Genomic DNA, 14,421 nt, shown 5'->3' on the forward strand with positions numbered 1-14,421 from the left:
ATACTCTTTATGATCAACTTTGATTGTCCAAACATCAAAATGTTTGTGAAAGAATAAAATGATGTAGTGTAGACACTCCTTGTTGTCAACAAATGAGTCTAAAACTTTGAGGAAAAAGTTGCGTACTAAAAAAAAAAGCGTCCCCAACACATCCTTCTTCTTAATGCCACAATCTTTAAGGTGTAATTTTAGCTCATTTTCCTTACACAGTCTTAAATTGAAGAAAAGTTCTTTGGATCCAAGTTGAGAAGTTCACTATCAAGTGTATATTCCCTAATTTTGGTCATTTAACCATACAATTAAGTAAGTTTTTCCTAATCTTCCTTTACAGTCTTAAACTTTTCAATGTGAATGATAATTTGGGTGATATGTATTTCCTTAATGTTTCAAGAGCCGTAGAGCTTTGAATAAGCCATTAATTTTATATTACAATCAACCTCCTAGAATCAAAGGGTTTCATCAAGATTATAATTTAAGCATTTTTTCATTAATTTACTCAATGCATTAATTTCCCATGTTGCATAATTATGGTGAGTTAAAAGTAGAAATTTAGCATAACTCATAACATGTGTGTGTGTGTGTGTGTGTGTGTGTGTGTGTGTGTGTGTGTGTGTGTGTGTGTGTGTGTGTGTGTGAGAGAGAGAGAGAGAGAGAGAGAGAGAGAGAGAGAGAGAGAGAGAGAGAGAGAGAGAGAGACCCGCAATGATGATTTGGCACATTATACTTATCACATGTACAATTGTCACTTGAAAAATTAACACATCGCTGGCGCTAAAGATCAAACTAAAATCCTATCATTACTATTATTAGAATCAGCCAAAAAAATAAGTTATGAAAGTGATGTTCTTCCTGCTGTGGCTACAAACTAATAACATATTAGAGAAGTAGACAAAATAAACTATGCACTTTAAAAAGAAGCACATAGAAAGGAGTTTGTATGACCTCAAACAAAGCCTCTATAGTTGCAAAAATAGGGACTACTCAGCTACATTTTTTTAAAAGGGCTATTTTTATATAAAAATTCCATGCATCAAAATTAAATATTAATTCTAACACTAAAAATAACATTAAATTTTACCCCAAATCAAAAAATAATGTAATAAAAAAGGAGCTTTGATCACCAAGTTAAGAGGTTTTGAAGTTCTCCTTCAAATTTGTGAATGTGATCTATGAAGGGTGTGGGGAAAATAATTCTCCCACATTCATTGAATGGGAAACTATTTAATTATTTAGATACAAACCTTTATACTAATAAAAGGTAAACCTGTGTTATGTAAAAGCTACAAATTCACCTATTTTTACTCAATTCCCTACCCCATGGATATTGATATGTCCCATGGGAATTACTTGATAGAAATGATGTGACACATGCATTTGCTATTTGTGGCATACAAGCCAACACCTAGTGATTTTCTAATGTGGCAATCATGTAGTAAACCTAGTAGAGGTGATGACGCGACACTTGATGATGTGTCCTTAATTGTTGACATAGCATGCAATGGTTCTAGTGATTTTGAAGAAGCGACAATACATAATGATAGAAGTGTGGCACAATTTAAGTGTGGCACAATTTAAGTGTGGCACATGATAGGTACTTTATTATGCAAGTATTATTTGTGTAGGCCAATTCCGTTGTAAAAGTACTCTATAGACTAATACTTGGATTTAAAAAAATTATTATGAAGATTTTCTTTTAAAAATAGCGTTGTGTACAAAACCTTTTTAAACTTTGATTTTTTTATATAAACTATATTGAAATTTTGATATTTTTACAAATCATACTACCAAACAATGATTGTGTTCATACAGTAGGGAGGGGCAATTGTTTTGATGTTTTGAGTTGATTGCTCCAATGTGGATGATTTATTTATTTATTATTATTATTATTATTTTATTTTAATTAATGGTCATTTTCTATTAATAAATAATATACTAAGTTACAATTCACAAAAAAGGGTTGGTGGATACAAGATCACCCCGCGAAAGTTCACACGACCTCATTCAACAATTGATTCTAGGGGTTTTATGCATTCTAAGCATGATGCCATGTTTTGATTTGGCCCAAAGTACTCCAAAATTGCAGATCTCTTTTGGGACTTGAATCCACCTTCCACCTTCAAACAATTGTATTATTTGACTTTTAGTGTCAGATATGAGAAAACAAGGGTGATTTTGATTGAAAATGATCTTATAGATCCGATAGAAGCCTCAAATTTTTCCCAACAAACTCCAACTTTGACTAGAAACAAAAAATCACAAAATGCCAAACCCCAACTTTCTCAAAAAGTATCTCTGATGGAAAACCAAAGTCACTCTAAAATCTCTAATACCATGTAATATATGGCTATGAAGATATCCAAAAAAGATCTAGAGACCAAGTGAAAATCACAATAACAAAAGAGAATGAGTATGACAAGAATAAAAAATGCAATAGAATCAATACAATAGAAGATATATAATTCATTTAAAATCTCGATAGGAAGGTTGAAAGTTATTAAAAAATGGTACACATATGTTTCTGAAGTCTATAGACTCTTGTTAGTCTAATTAAGATATTTTGCCTTGATAGATTCTAGTTAAACTTGTTTGGAGAATTAAATAGGATTATTTAGAGTGTTTCCACTTTAAACAAGAGACACGATGCGTCATAGTGAATCTAAATTAACATTATGAATGCATTAATTTTTGCCTAGAAATGCACTTGTGATCTGATAGGATTGCTCATATTTTATAGTCAAAATAAAATCATGGTTATAGTAAAAAATTAAACTAGCAATCGTACCTTAGTGTGCAATAGGTACGTCGTAAAGTCATGGAAGGTTAAGTAAATATTTGTCATTTTCCCCATTTCTCCCTCCCATACTTCCTATATCTCCTTGTTTCTTTCTTTCATCATGCACATACTATAGAAATGATAAGGATCCTAAAGCACAATATAAGTGTGCATTGACACATTGATTATAGAATAATAATTCTATGTTGTATTATAAGTAAATATTCTATTGTACATTATCATAAATTAAATATGCAAAAACTATAGGGTACACACTTTTGCATTAGAAAGTAAGATCATTTATTTTTAAAAGCATAGTGCCAGATATAAATATTATTAATGTTTTGTGATTGGCATAGCTAGATGAAACCATGGATATGTGCAAAGCCTCAATGTTTCCATTCATACTTGGGAGTTTATATTTTATTTAGAAACTATAACGAGCTAAAATAATACTTCAAAGTGGGAGTCATGTAGAATTTTTTTCTTAACAATAACTAAACTAATATTGATCAGGGAAAATAAAGTAATACGCAATTTTATTAGTTGAAAAATAAAAAATAATTTCTTTAAAATTAACAAATGATAACTTATTAATCAAGATCATATTAATACCTTAACTAAAATTAAATATTCTTAATACTCTACATACATTAGAAATAAAACTTTTATGAATCTCCATAATTTGAAATTACATTTTATTTCATTTAACAAAGTTATAATCATATTCTCATGATTTTATTAAATAAATTATATTTTAAATATTCATATCACTTTCTGAGCATCACTCACAATTCTACCACATTATACTCCAAATTGACATAATTATAAGTCATTGCATTCTCATTTCAGATAATTTGAACCCATTACATTCTCATGCTGCATATTTCCCAACTTTTATTTCTCTTCTTCCATTATATATCTATCGGACATAATTGTACCATTAGAGATGAATCCACTAAATATAGAGAAAGCATGCAAATCATGAACAAGAACAGAAGTTGTCCACAAATTACTGCAATCTATTACAATAAAGTCTACACTAACAAATATAAGTGATTGTTTGCCATATTACATACCCATCTCTAGCTTATTATATACCAATTACTCCCAAAAGAACAACCCATCTCAACTTTTTAGGATGTTCAAAGATATATTCAACAATGTTAGGCGGGAAATCATACTGAATGCGGCTCAAAATATCAGACAGGAGGTCATCGATTTCATAGTTAGATGACATTAGACGCTCCTCAATGCTCCTTACAATATTGGGTAGGAGCTAATCCTTAATGCACCTTATAATAGCAAATTGTTGCTCCTCAGTTTCATAGTCATCTGACAGGAGATGCTCCGGAATATCAACACTTTTTCTAAACTCAAAACAAAGAAGAAAAAATGAACTTCTTCAATTGTCTATTATTGATTCTTTAAAATTAAGTTTGGAAAAACAAATAAATTTCAATTAGTTATTCACTCACTCTGAAGAATTCGAAGCCGCGACACCTGCACTTCAAAACATTTCAAAAGTGAAAGTGTGTTTAGACAAAAAGAAAATCACCTGATTCTGCTTCATGGATCATACCTCCGAAATGTATCTTTACGTGTCCACCGAGAGCCTAATAACTCGAGAAGACTATGTTGCAGTCGGGGCAGGGACATTGCAATTCACGAGCCATTCTATGCTTTTCAAGAATAGAAAAGAACAAAACAAAAGTCCTTAAGTTCGCAAGTATGTACCAAAACAGAGGTACTACTTTTAAAGAATAGAAAAGAACAAAACAGAAGTCCTTAAGTTAGCAAGTATGTACCAAAACACAAGTACTTATAGCCCCATGCTAGACATCCCACGATGCAGAGCTGTTTAGAAGCATGGACGACCATCAAAAGTATCCCAGCCATTAAAATGTTATCCTTCTTTTCACTAATAAATTGACCGCTGAACTCAGAAAGATATTTTACCTATAAAGCTAGCCATCTACTTAAGCTTAGAGTAGTTATAAGGAAACAATATTGTATCGACTACCATTGGGTTATTCGCATGGCCCCTCCGTGTCTTTTGTTGAAAAAATCTAAAACAATGAATAAGCAATCCAACGACGCACAAGACTTCCATGGTCGTCAAGGCCTCATCTATGTTTTAAACCATTGGATTGATATTCCAACTTCTTGATCTCATATAGGGAACGCCTACGGTGTAAATATATTATATTTTAATTAATGAAATTAAGAATTTAATTTCTATATTAAAACTCACATTTCTATAAGAAAAAATGAAATGTATTGAAATATAAAAATATTTTATAAGTAAAAGTAATTGTTTAATTTTACACAATTAGAAAGGGTTTACTATTTAATGTTTTGTATTTCCAATTTTTTCATAGAATTAAGTAATTTTTAATTATGAAATAATATCTATATAATTTAATATGTACATTTGTAAATAATAAATAGATGTAATACATATAAATTTGATGTTGATGAATAAATATGATGTAATAAATACAAAATATAATATAACTATTTAATTTTAATACATAGTTTATAAAAATCTAATAATAATTTATATATCTTTTAAAATTGAATTATTTCTATTTTGTGGTTATTTCTTTAATATGTTTTTTGATATAAAATATAATTATTAATTTAATATTAAAATATATATTTAAGTTTTAAATGTATTTAAACTAAATGATAAATTGTTTAAATAAATAATATTAATAATAATAAATAATATAATTTAAAAATTGTAGCACTTATCAATTATACATATTAGAAATACTATCATAAAATATAATTAAAAAATAATATTGTTTAATTTATTTTTATAAAAGTAAAATAATAGTAATAATTTAACTATTATTAAAAAAGTAAAGTTTTAAAAAAATTAGAAATTCTAATAGAAAGATATAACATATTGAAATTATATTAAAAAGACATATTTATTAGTTATATATATATAGAAGTATAATTTGAACTTATGTATTATATGAAGTTTTAGGAACAAGTTATATCAATTAATCAAAAATAAATATCAATGTAAAACTAATAATAAATATATTTAAAAAATAAAATAAAAAATATTTAATAGATTGTGATAATTAATATTGATTAGACAATGTTGTGTGAGGTGGAAGATAAAATGATTGATAAAATAAAATCTTATCAACTTGTCACAAATGTGGAAATGATAAAGTTATAATTAATACATTCATTAATGCAAGATGAAGTTGTTAGAAAATATTTGTATTTTTGGTTGAAGAAAATCATATCCACCCATTGTAAATGTACTTTCCACCTTTGATGGGTGATCCATGTTTTATAGTGTTATCGCATTATTACCTATCCACATTTCATAACCACATTTCATAAGGTGAGAGATTTCATTATCCCATTCTATCCTTTATACTCACCTTGGACAATGTAACAAGGGCTCTCCTATGTACAAATGCCTTTTCTTAATGGAAATGTGGCTTTTTCTTCTAATCAACAAAGGATTTGTAAACAGACATGCATTGCGAATCCAATCTAATAGATCGCGAGATCTGTCATTAAACCAGAAAATACAAGGCACCCTGGTGGGTTGCGTCTGATTCGCACAACATGGATGAGACTAAACAGTTTCAAACTCCCGTTAAGCAACTTTGGAGTGGGAGAATACACTTCTAATGCTCTACGTTCGAAGTTTTTACAACATTTTCCAGAAATGGGAGTCAGGAACATTTAGTAATATATATGGATTGGATTTATCCTATCCATCAATCATTTCTCTTATTTGAATTTTCTATATTGGATTTATCCTATGCGTTAATCATTTCTCATATTTGAATTTTCAGTATAACATTTTGAATGGAACCCAGAAGAAGGCAATATGGCAGTGCTTCCATGCGACAGTCCAAAATTTCTAGATTTCAATGCAGTCGAATTCACTTCTATTTAGAGATGGCCGCTCTGCATGTAGGACGCACTAAAGACTGTTTACTTACTCGGGCTTCCTGTGTAAGGTATGTGTTACATGCACCTCCCTATCCCTGTATATGTGGCCTCCAAAGGTATCTAGGTGCTACCAATGAAATTCATTACTAATCCATTTCCAAGAGTTGTTTGCCTTTTAAAATGTTGAAACATGATTGTGGAGGACTATCCATTTTACACTCCTTACTACTTACCAAATCCATTTAAAAGTTTTTACTCATCACTTTTTAATGTGGTCTATTACAGATGAAAATATTTCAGTCTATTTCATTTTACTTTTAAAATTTCTCAAATTTCAAATGCACTTCGTAGAGGTGGATCTCATAACATGTAATTGCAATTCGAGCCATTAAACTTCCTTTTTCCTTGTCCTTATTGTATTCCGAGAATTCTGGTACATTTTAGAAACTTAATACTTCTGGAGTAATAGAGTGACCATACTCATGTAAGAGTTTTGAGTTGGTGATAAAGAGCGTTGGACACTATGTCATCTTTCCATCTCTTAAATAGAACTTGTCTTAGTCCCTTGCTTTTAATATCACATAACAATTCTTCCTCATCCTTACCACCCTTCAACAGCACCTCTACCATTTCCTTTCCCCTCCGAGTCACTATCTCCCCATCTTCACCAATCACAATTAGCTCCACATCTCTGTTGGCTTTATTCAAGAGAACTGATACTAATCTCCTTACTTTTAATGTTTTTTCATTATATCTTGTACTCCTCAGGTCATTATACAAATGTACAATACGCTGCCACAATTTATGTGCATCCAAGAATGACAGACTTGGAATATTAGATATTGCCTCTCTCTTCATTTCATAATTGGCCGCTTCTTGGGCATCCATCCATATATATATATATATACGTCTCATCCCTACATACAGAACATTGCTCTTGATTTTTAATTTCATCAATGCAAAATTCAAACTAGGCACAAAGTCTAACATCTTCTCAAGGGAACCTGTGCACAAGAAAATTGTTTCTCCATGGTGAATAGCCTCTTTTATCTGTCATCACAGGAGCAATCATATTAATCTACTGTTGACATAAATAAATTCTTATTTTCAGACTAAGATAGGCTTTTGTTGAGATCAAAAGAACTCTGTAATTATATATGGAATTTGATTGAATGCACTTTACCTTCAATTGAGATGATTGCAGATTTTGAAAGACAAATTGCACACTAGCTTGGATCTTGAGTCCCTCCCACTCTAGGTTTCTGAGTTCATCTTCACGGCTTTGACAAAATGGATATGCCTCTAACCCCCACCTTTCAATCATAGGCAATGCATCTTTGCAGGAAATCATTCCCTTTGCATCTAGCACAACAAGTGCAGTTGCTGTATTAACCAAATGATGTAATGATTCTGGATTTATTAGCCATGGATTCGGAACCACTAGCCATGGAGAATTTGTAGCACATCTCTCATATTCAACCAAGTTGGCCTTCCCCAATCCACTCTTGGGATACAAACAACTTCTGCTGGATAGTCATGTCTGTCTAACATCTTTAGATACATATCTTTCAAAGCTGAAATCTGTATTTCAGACATGTTTATGGGTGTAATCAATAATAATAGCATTTTTCCGTGCAAGTCACTGATCTGAAACTGCAATTATCAGTGTAAAAGAACTTAGTACCAAAATTTGCTTTCAATTTACTATCGAATTGCAAGTTTTAATGAAAAATACCAGATAGAAGCTTTAAAAAGTTTAATACCCGTTGTTTGTTCTTAAGCAGAAGAAAATCTGTTTCTGTTGTCACCAACAATGCTCTCAATAATTCAATATTGCTCTCTCTCAGGATTCTGATTAAGAATTTAACCTCATTAAGTATATAGGAGATGTCTACCCATGCTGTGAAACATTTTATGCCATTTTCTTGCAAACCATCAGTGGTACGGAAGACATGCTGGCTATGAGTAGGAAACAAAGAAAATAATTTATCCAAGAGTAAGGAACCCTGGGAGTTTTCAGGTGTGTAAGCCAGTATCCTGTCAATCAAATTAGTTGGTAATGAACCGAATGCCTTGCCGATATATATGAGTTTGAAGAGTTTACAATTGGATTCCAGCCTCTGGAGATTTTTTTCCAGTAATTCCCATACCACGGGTTCAGTGGAATGCAAACTAATGATTAAGATAAGGGCAGTCTCTGGCTGAAGAAAGTATGAACAGAATGCTTGTTGATGAGCGTCGATGAGAATTCTTTCTTCCCTGAAGAACTTTGATATTGTTGCTTTCAACAATAAAGAACAATAAGTTTCTTGCAATAAACAAACATGGTGTTTCTTTAAACCATCTGCATCTTTATAAAGAAACCATATGTTTTTCTTTGCATATATTACAGCTTTAAATCTCTGAATAAGTATTTACTATTAACTTTGAAATAAATCACAGCTATACCTGCAATTTTCCTGTTACCACTACCACATGCCAGTCATCCTTTTCCCTATGCATTTCCATCCATCGTTTGATCAGCTTTTCACTTCCACTAATGTCTACACACCAAAGGCTCTGAATTGCCACAACACTATCCATCCATTTCCCTTCTAACCTCTCACAATTTGTGAGTCCCAATCTTATTAAAGATGGTAAGGAATGGAAATCTTCAGAGAGATATTCCAATTGAGAGCATCCTGACAGATCTAGCTCTTCTAAACAAACAAGATTGCCAATTGCTCAGGAAGTATCAACAAACTAGTACATTGAGACAAGTCTAATTTTCTTAATGTTCTTAGGCAATGGAAGTCACTGCACAATTCCTCTAGCTTGTCGCATCTTGATAATCTCAACTCCTCCAGACAGCTAAGTCTACCAAAACCTTGAGGTAACTTTGATAAACTCCAGCAATTGAACATTTTCAATTTTCTTAACGCTACCAAGCAGTGGAAGTTATTACACATTTCTTGTAAGTTTTCACATCCTTGCAAGTCTAAATCTTCAAGGGAACTGAGTTTTGTGAGCTGACGGGGAAGCATTTTTAAACTAGAGCACCTTGCCAGTGAAATATTTTTAATCATTGTAAGTTCACAAATTTCTTCTGTTAGTTCTGTCAAACTTGAACACCCACTAAGTGATATGGACCCTGACAATGATGACAACTCTCCAATGCTATTGGGAAGACTTTTCAGATTTGCACATTTGCCTAATCATAAAGAAGTTAAGGATGTTAAATTCCCAATTCTTTCATGGAGCCCAAATAAACTGCTGCAATGTTCTAACCACAGGGATCTTAATGAGTAAAGCTTGTCAAAACTGCCTGGAAGCTGCTGCAAACTCCCACAGTATGTTAAGTCAAGCATAGTAAGAGCCTTCAATTTGCCAAACCCTTCTGGCAACTTCTTCAGGTTCCTACAATAACTCAAAACTAATTCCCGCAAAGACTGGAGCTTCTCCAACGAATCTGGCAGTTCTTTCAGATCTTGAGAAAAGGACAGGTTTAACTTTTCCAAAGAAAATAATTGACCAAAACTCTCAGGAATTTCTGTGAATTGGCATCTTGACAAATCTAACTGCTTTAATTTGCTAAGCTGCTGAAATGCTTTAGGCATTTTTGCCAATTTACAAAAATGCCAGACACATATTTGTAGGTCCTTAAATGCTGCTACTGTAACTGGATTGATTTCAAGATTTTGATGGGTCATGCTTTGTTCTGATAGCTTAAGCACTTTGAGTTTTGATTTTATCTGAAACCAAAGAACAATACTAGCTCACATCCACTGAAACCTTCTTACTAAATCACAAATTGTTGTAGGATAGTCTAGCATTCAAATTTTAGCGAGAAAAATGTTGCATACCACGTGTTTATGATAAAAGTCGTCAAAGACAAAACATAGACAAAAAGTGATTACAGACCTGGGACAGATTCAACATCGTGTTGCCCTCAGAGTTATAATCCATGAATGTCAAACACTTTAATCTTGAAACATCAAATGGAATATTGGGTACTCTTCCCACCTGAAGAAACCTCAGCTTGTTAAATTGTTGACTGCATTTTCCTTTCACAAGTATCGAGTCTCCCATTGCAAATACTCGTAAAGACCCCCACATTGTATCCAACTTTTCTGCTAATAGATGAAAAGGCTTCTTATTCCATTGCAACCAAACTCCTTTTATTTGGCGGAGAGCCTGTAGACATTAGGAGGCCACAACAACATAACTTTATATGAAACATCTTGCAACAACTGGCATAAATTTAATATGAATAGTAATAGGGTTTCATACCTGTTCATTGTTAAGGATTGCAGAAAAATCACCCAAATTATTGAAACGGTTGTCTTTTGATTTATTACGACCAGCTGCAAGAAGGAGATCATGAATGCTTATCCTGTTTACTTTTCTTTTGACGTTATAACCCTCTTCGTGCTCAATTCTTTTGAGCAGAGCCCCCTCTTCTAGGCTTTCAAGCTCTTCCTCTCCTACAATGCATGCAACTTCCTCCCACTACCAACTATAGAAGAATGAGGATATGTCAAGAAAGGCCTCCTGAGCACTTCGTTGAAGTTCCTCATATGCAAAGAGAATCCTTGATTCATCAAAATCCTCTTCCTTGTAGCCACTAAAAGCTTCTCCACTTTGGAGCCAATTAAGTAGTCTTTCATAAGCTTCATATTTGTTCTTTCGTTTATGGAGATATGCTCCTACTACTTCCAAAAACAGAGGGCAGCAACTGCATTTCTTTGCTATCTCCTTGGCCTGAGGTCTTTCATTCAATATTGAATGAATGTCCTGTTCTCTATCTATCTTTTTGCATAACATTTGTAGGGCTGCATCAAGAGAAAGAGGTTCCATAGGATAAATTTTACAGGGTTTAATCCCGCAGTCCTCAATCACTCCCAATATATTTGTTTTTCTAGCTGTTAGAAGCATCCGTATTTTTTTGGGACCTGTTATCTCCTTAGGTAGAAGCTTCTCCAGATGGTCTCTCCTCAAGACATTGTCAATGTATAAGAAAACAGTTTCTTTTTCCATTATATCTTTTAAGCATTGCTGTCCACTTTTATATAGACTCTTACCTTTTGATTCACACCAGTCAAATCCTGTGCAATCTGGGATTGCAGTTCCTCTATTTTGGGATCTAAATCTAGGTTTTGGATGAGAGTAGCTTTGGAATGTTTCCAACCATGGAGTTTCTCTTTCAGAGATACATAAACTGCATCAGCTAAAGTCATCTTCCCAACTCCTCCTATTCCATGTATAACAACTGCTACAACTGGCTTCTCATTTTCCCAATCAAGTAGTTCAATGACTTTAGTTACCTGTTGCTCTATTCTAACTGATTTCAAAGTTGACAAAATGAAATCAGAACTTACATATTAATATATTATCATCAGTTACTTTTAGCAAATAGCTGAACAGTACATTCAAGCAATTTACCTGCACTATTCAAGGAAGAAGCCTGTGGGTTGCTTCTTGCCATAGTACTGTGAATATCATCTAAAATACAAACACTAATCTGTTCATTTAATGTCTTGCGTATCTCATCCACTTGAATGCTAAGTTCTTCAAGGTCTTGTTTGTCTCTTGAAGCCATGTACAATCTACATCGAAATTTAACAAATGTGTTATGTATATTGCTTGAGGGTAGTCCAACTTTCTTAATATATTTCTGAGCATTTATGTTTCTTGGAAAACTAAGCAAGGGGTGAGTATTTACTATTTAGTTATCTTGTTATGGCTCTTTTCATGTAAACAATCTGGGGGCAATACTGCATGGCATCAACTATTTCAGTCACTCTCACATGTTTGGAGTAGGTCTAGACTCTACACAACTGACAAGTGCTCTACCAGGTATATGTACAAAAGGAAATGGACTTGAAACATTTCAAACTTGTCATTTTTCAAATCTGGATTCTAATCCACAGTTCTTCCAAATACACAATTTATTCCAATGTATTTATGACAATTCTATCTATAGATGATGGTATCAAAAATGCATAAATAAGTTTGATTTATAAACCAATAAATGAATCTCAACAAAAAAATTAATTTGATAGATTTTGAAAAAGACCTTGTATCTATCATTTGATGAGCTAAAGGGGCTTTGAGATGAAAATTCCATAAGGTGCAACACTTGGTGAAGGTTTTGCAAATGCGGCAGCAAGTTAAATGGGCTTGATCTTGGGGAAAACTTCATATTTAAGAGTGCTTGAGTAGTAGTATTACTAGGATGGTGGCCTCATGGTAAGTCTCAATGCTTCACCCTTGCAAGCATCACTTGGATGCAATAAGTGCAATGTGTACCATTCGTTCTCACAAGGGATGGGTTTATGTGAACTGCTACGATGAAAGATGGATCAATGTGTTGGGCTCAAAAGCTATGTAATGGAGTTTAATAAACATCATAATTTGATTTAACAAAAAAATCTCCTACCTATCATTGAATGAGATGAAGGGGCTCTATAATGAATGATTCTTAAGGCACAACATGAGTTGAAGGTTTTTGCAAATGGGATAGAAAGTTACGTGGACTTGATTTTGGGAGAAAATTGATGGTTAAATACACTCAAGTCAAAGTTGTAGTGGCCTAGGTAACCTCCCAAGGAGTCCTATATTCTTAATTCATTCATACTCATGAGAGATGGGTTCATAAAATCACTGCTCATGAAAGATGGGCAATTCATTTGACTCAAAAAACTATGCAATTGAATACCAATAAAATTAATCAATAACTTGATACATTTGTGAGAAATACCTCATACTTGTCATTGGGTGACTTGAAAGAGCTCTATATGAATGTTTCATGAGGTACAATACTTTTAACAATTTGGCAAATATGGTGTTGTGTGGTTTTCACACCATCGCCCCATTAAAAATAGGGACCCCCTCTTCTTGTTTTAGCAAGTAGGAGTCTTTGTCTTAGGCGGTTTTGGTTGGCAACATTTTTTTCAACTCTCTAAGTCTAGGGTGAGTTTATGAAATTTTGGCTCATCGTGAAGCAATTTTTGTCTCAGGTTTGTGTGAGCACTTTGGAGCCACTTTAGAGGAATTTTCGTATGCTAAGTCCAAGAGTAGAGTGGAACTTTTAGCCCGAGAGAGAAGGGGGTTGCATGTTTGAGAATTAGGAAAAAGTTTGTGAGGAAGCCATATTCGATACAAAATTCGCAACTTCAGAATTTTCCTTCCAGTCGAAACTTCGCAACTTCGGAATTGTCCCTCCAATGGAAACTTTGCAACTTCGGAATTGTCCCTCCAATGGAAACTTCACAACTTTAGGATTTTCCCTCTAGTGGAAACTTTGCAACTTCAAAATTTTTCCCTTTGGTGGAAATTTTGCATCTTTGGAAATTCCCCTACCTCCCCATTTCTCCCAAAAATCTCAAGACTCCCTCTTTTGGAATGTAATGTCCCCTCTTTAGTTCGACATGACATTGATCATGGATTTTGCCTATTCCAGACTCTCGTAAGCAAATGGTGTGGAGAGAGAGTCAATTCTGCGGATCAGATGGTCATATCTTGCTCTTGAAGAAGTGTTAAGAGGTTATATTTTATTATTATGTGTTATTGGGGCCTACATGTTATAATTTTAAGTTGAGTTGCACTTTTTATTTTATAAAATTACTTTATTATAAAAAGTGCATTATAATGAGATTTTATAAAGGATGTTTCTAGAAGTTCTAGAAAAAGTGCATTATAATGAGATTTTATAAAGGATGTTTCTAGAAGTTCTA

General features: G+C 33.0%; 1 protein-coding gene and 1 long non-coding RNA gene across 3 annotated transcripts in view; one reads left to right on the forward strand and one right to left on the reverse strand.

Annotated features, from left to right (window-relative positions):
* Positions 1–6,139: 6,139 nt before the first annotated feature.
* Positions 6,140–14,421, forward strand: part of LOC149547070 (uncharacterized) — a 30,448-nt gene continuing 22,166 nt past the window's right edge. The window contains exons 1-2 of the long non-coding RNA XR_016353821.1: positions 6,140–6,496; positions 6,607–6,774. This is a non-coding gene — a long non-coding RNA (uncharacterized LOC149547070). The remainder of the gene's footprint in view (positions 6,497–6,606; positions 6,775–14,421) is intronic.
* LOC149547071 (uncharacterized) lies at positions 7,086–12,287 on the reverse strand. 2 transcript variants are annotated; one of them, XM_089791488.1, is made up of 6 exons: positions 12,128–12,287; positions 10,976–12,026; positions 10,607–10,879; positions 8,470–10,437; positions 7,890–8,359; positions 7,086–7,756 (listed from the first exon to the last, which is right to left on the reverse strand). In XM_089791488.1, the coding sequence occupies exons 3-4, from the start codon at positions 10,799–10,801 to the stop codon at positions 9,901–9,903; spliced, it is 732 nt and encodes a 243-aa protein (XP_089647614.1). In that variant the 5' UTR covers positions 10,802–10,879; positions 10,976–12,026; positions 12,128–12,287; the 3' UTR covers positions 7,086–7,756; positions 7,890–8,359; positions 8,470–9,900. The 2 variants fall into 2 exon arrangements, with proteins under 2 accessions (XP_089647614.1, XP_089647615.1); XM_089791489.1 differs by having other exon boundaries at positions 10,976–12,287.

This window comes from Cupressus sempervirens, chromosome 7 (assembly GCF_028749045.1).
Source record: "Cupressus sempervirens isolate cs-2001-9-10 chromosome 7, ASM2874904v1, whole genome shotgun sequence".
Classification (NCBI taxonomy): Eukaryota; Viridiplantae; Streptophyta; class Pinopsida; order Cupressales; family Cupressaceae; genus Cupressus; species Cupressus sempervirens.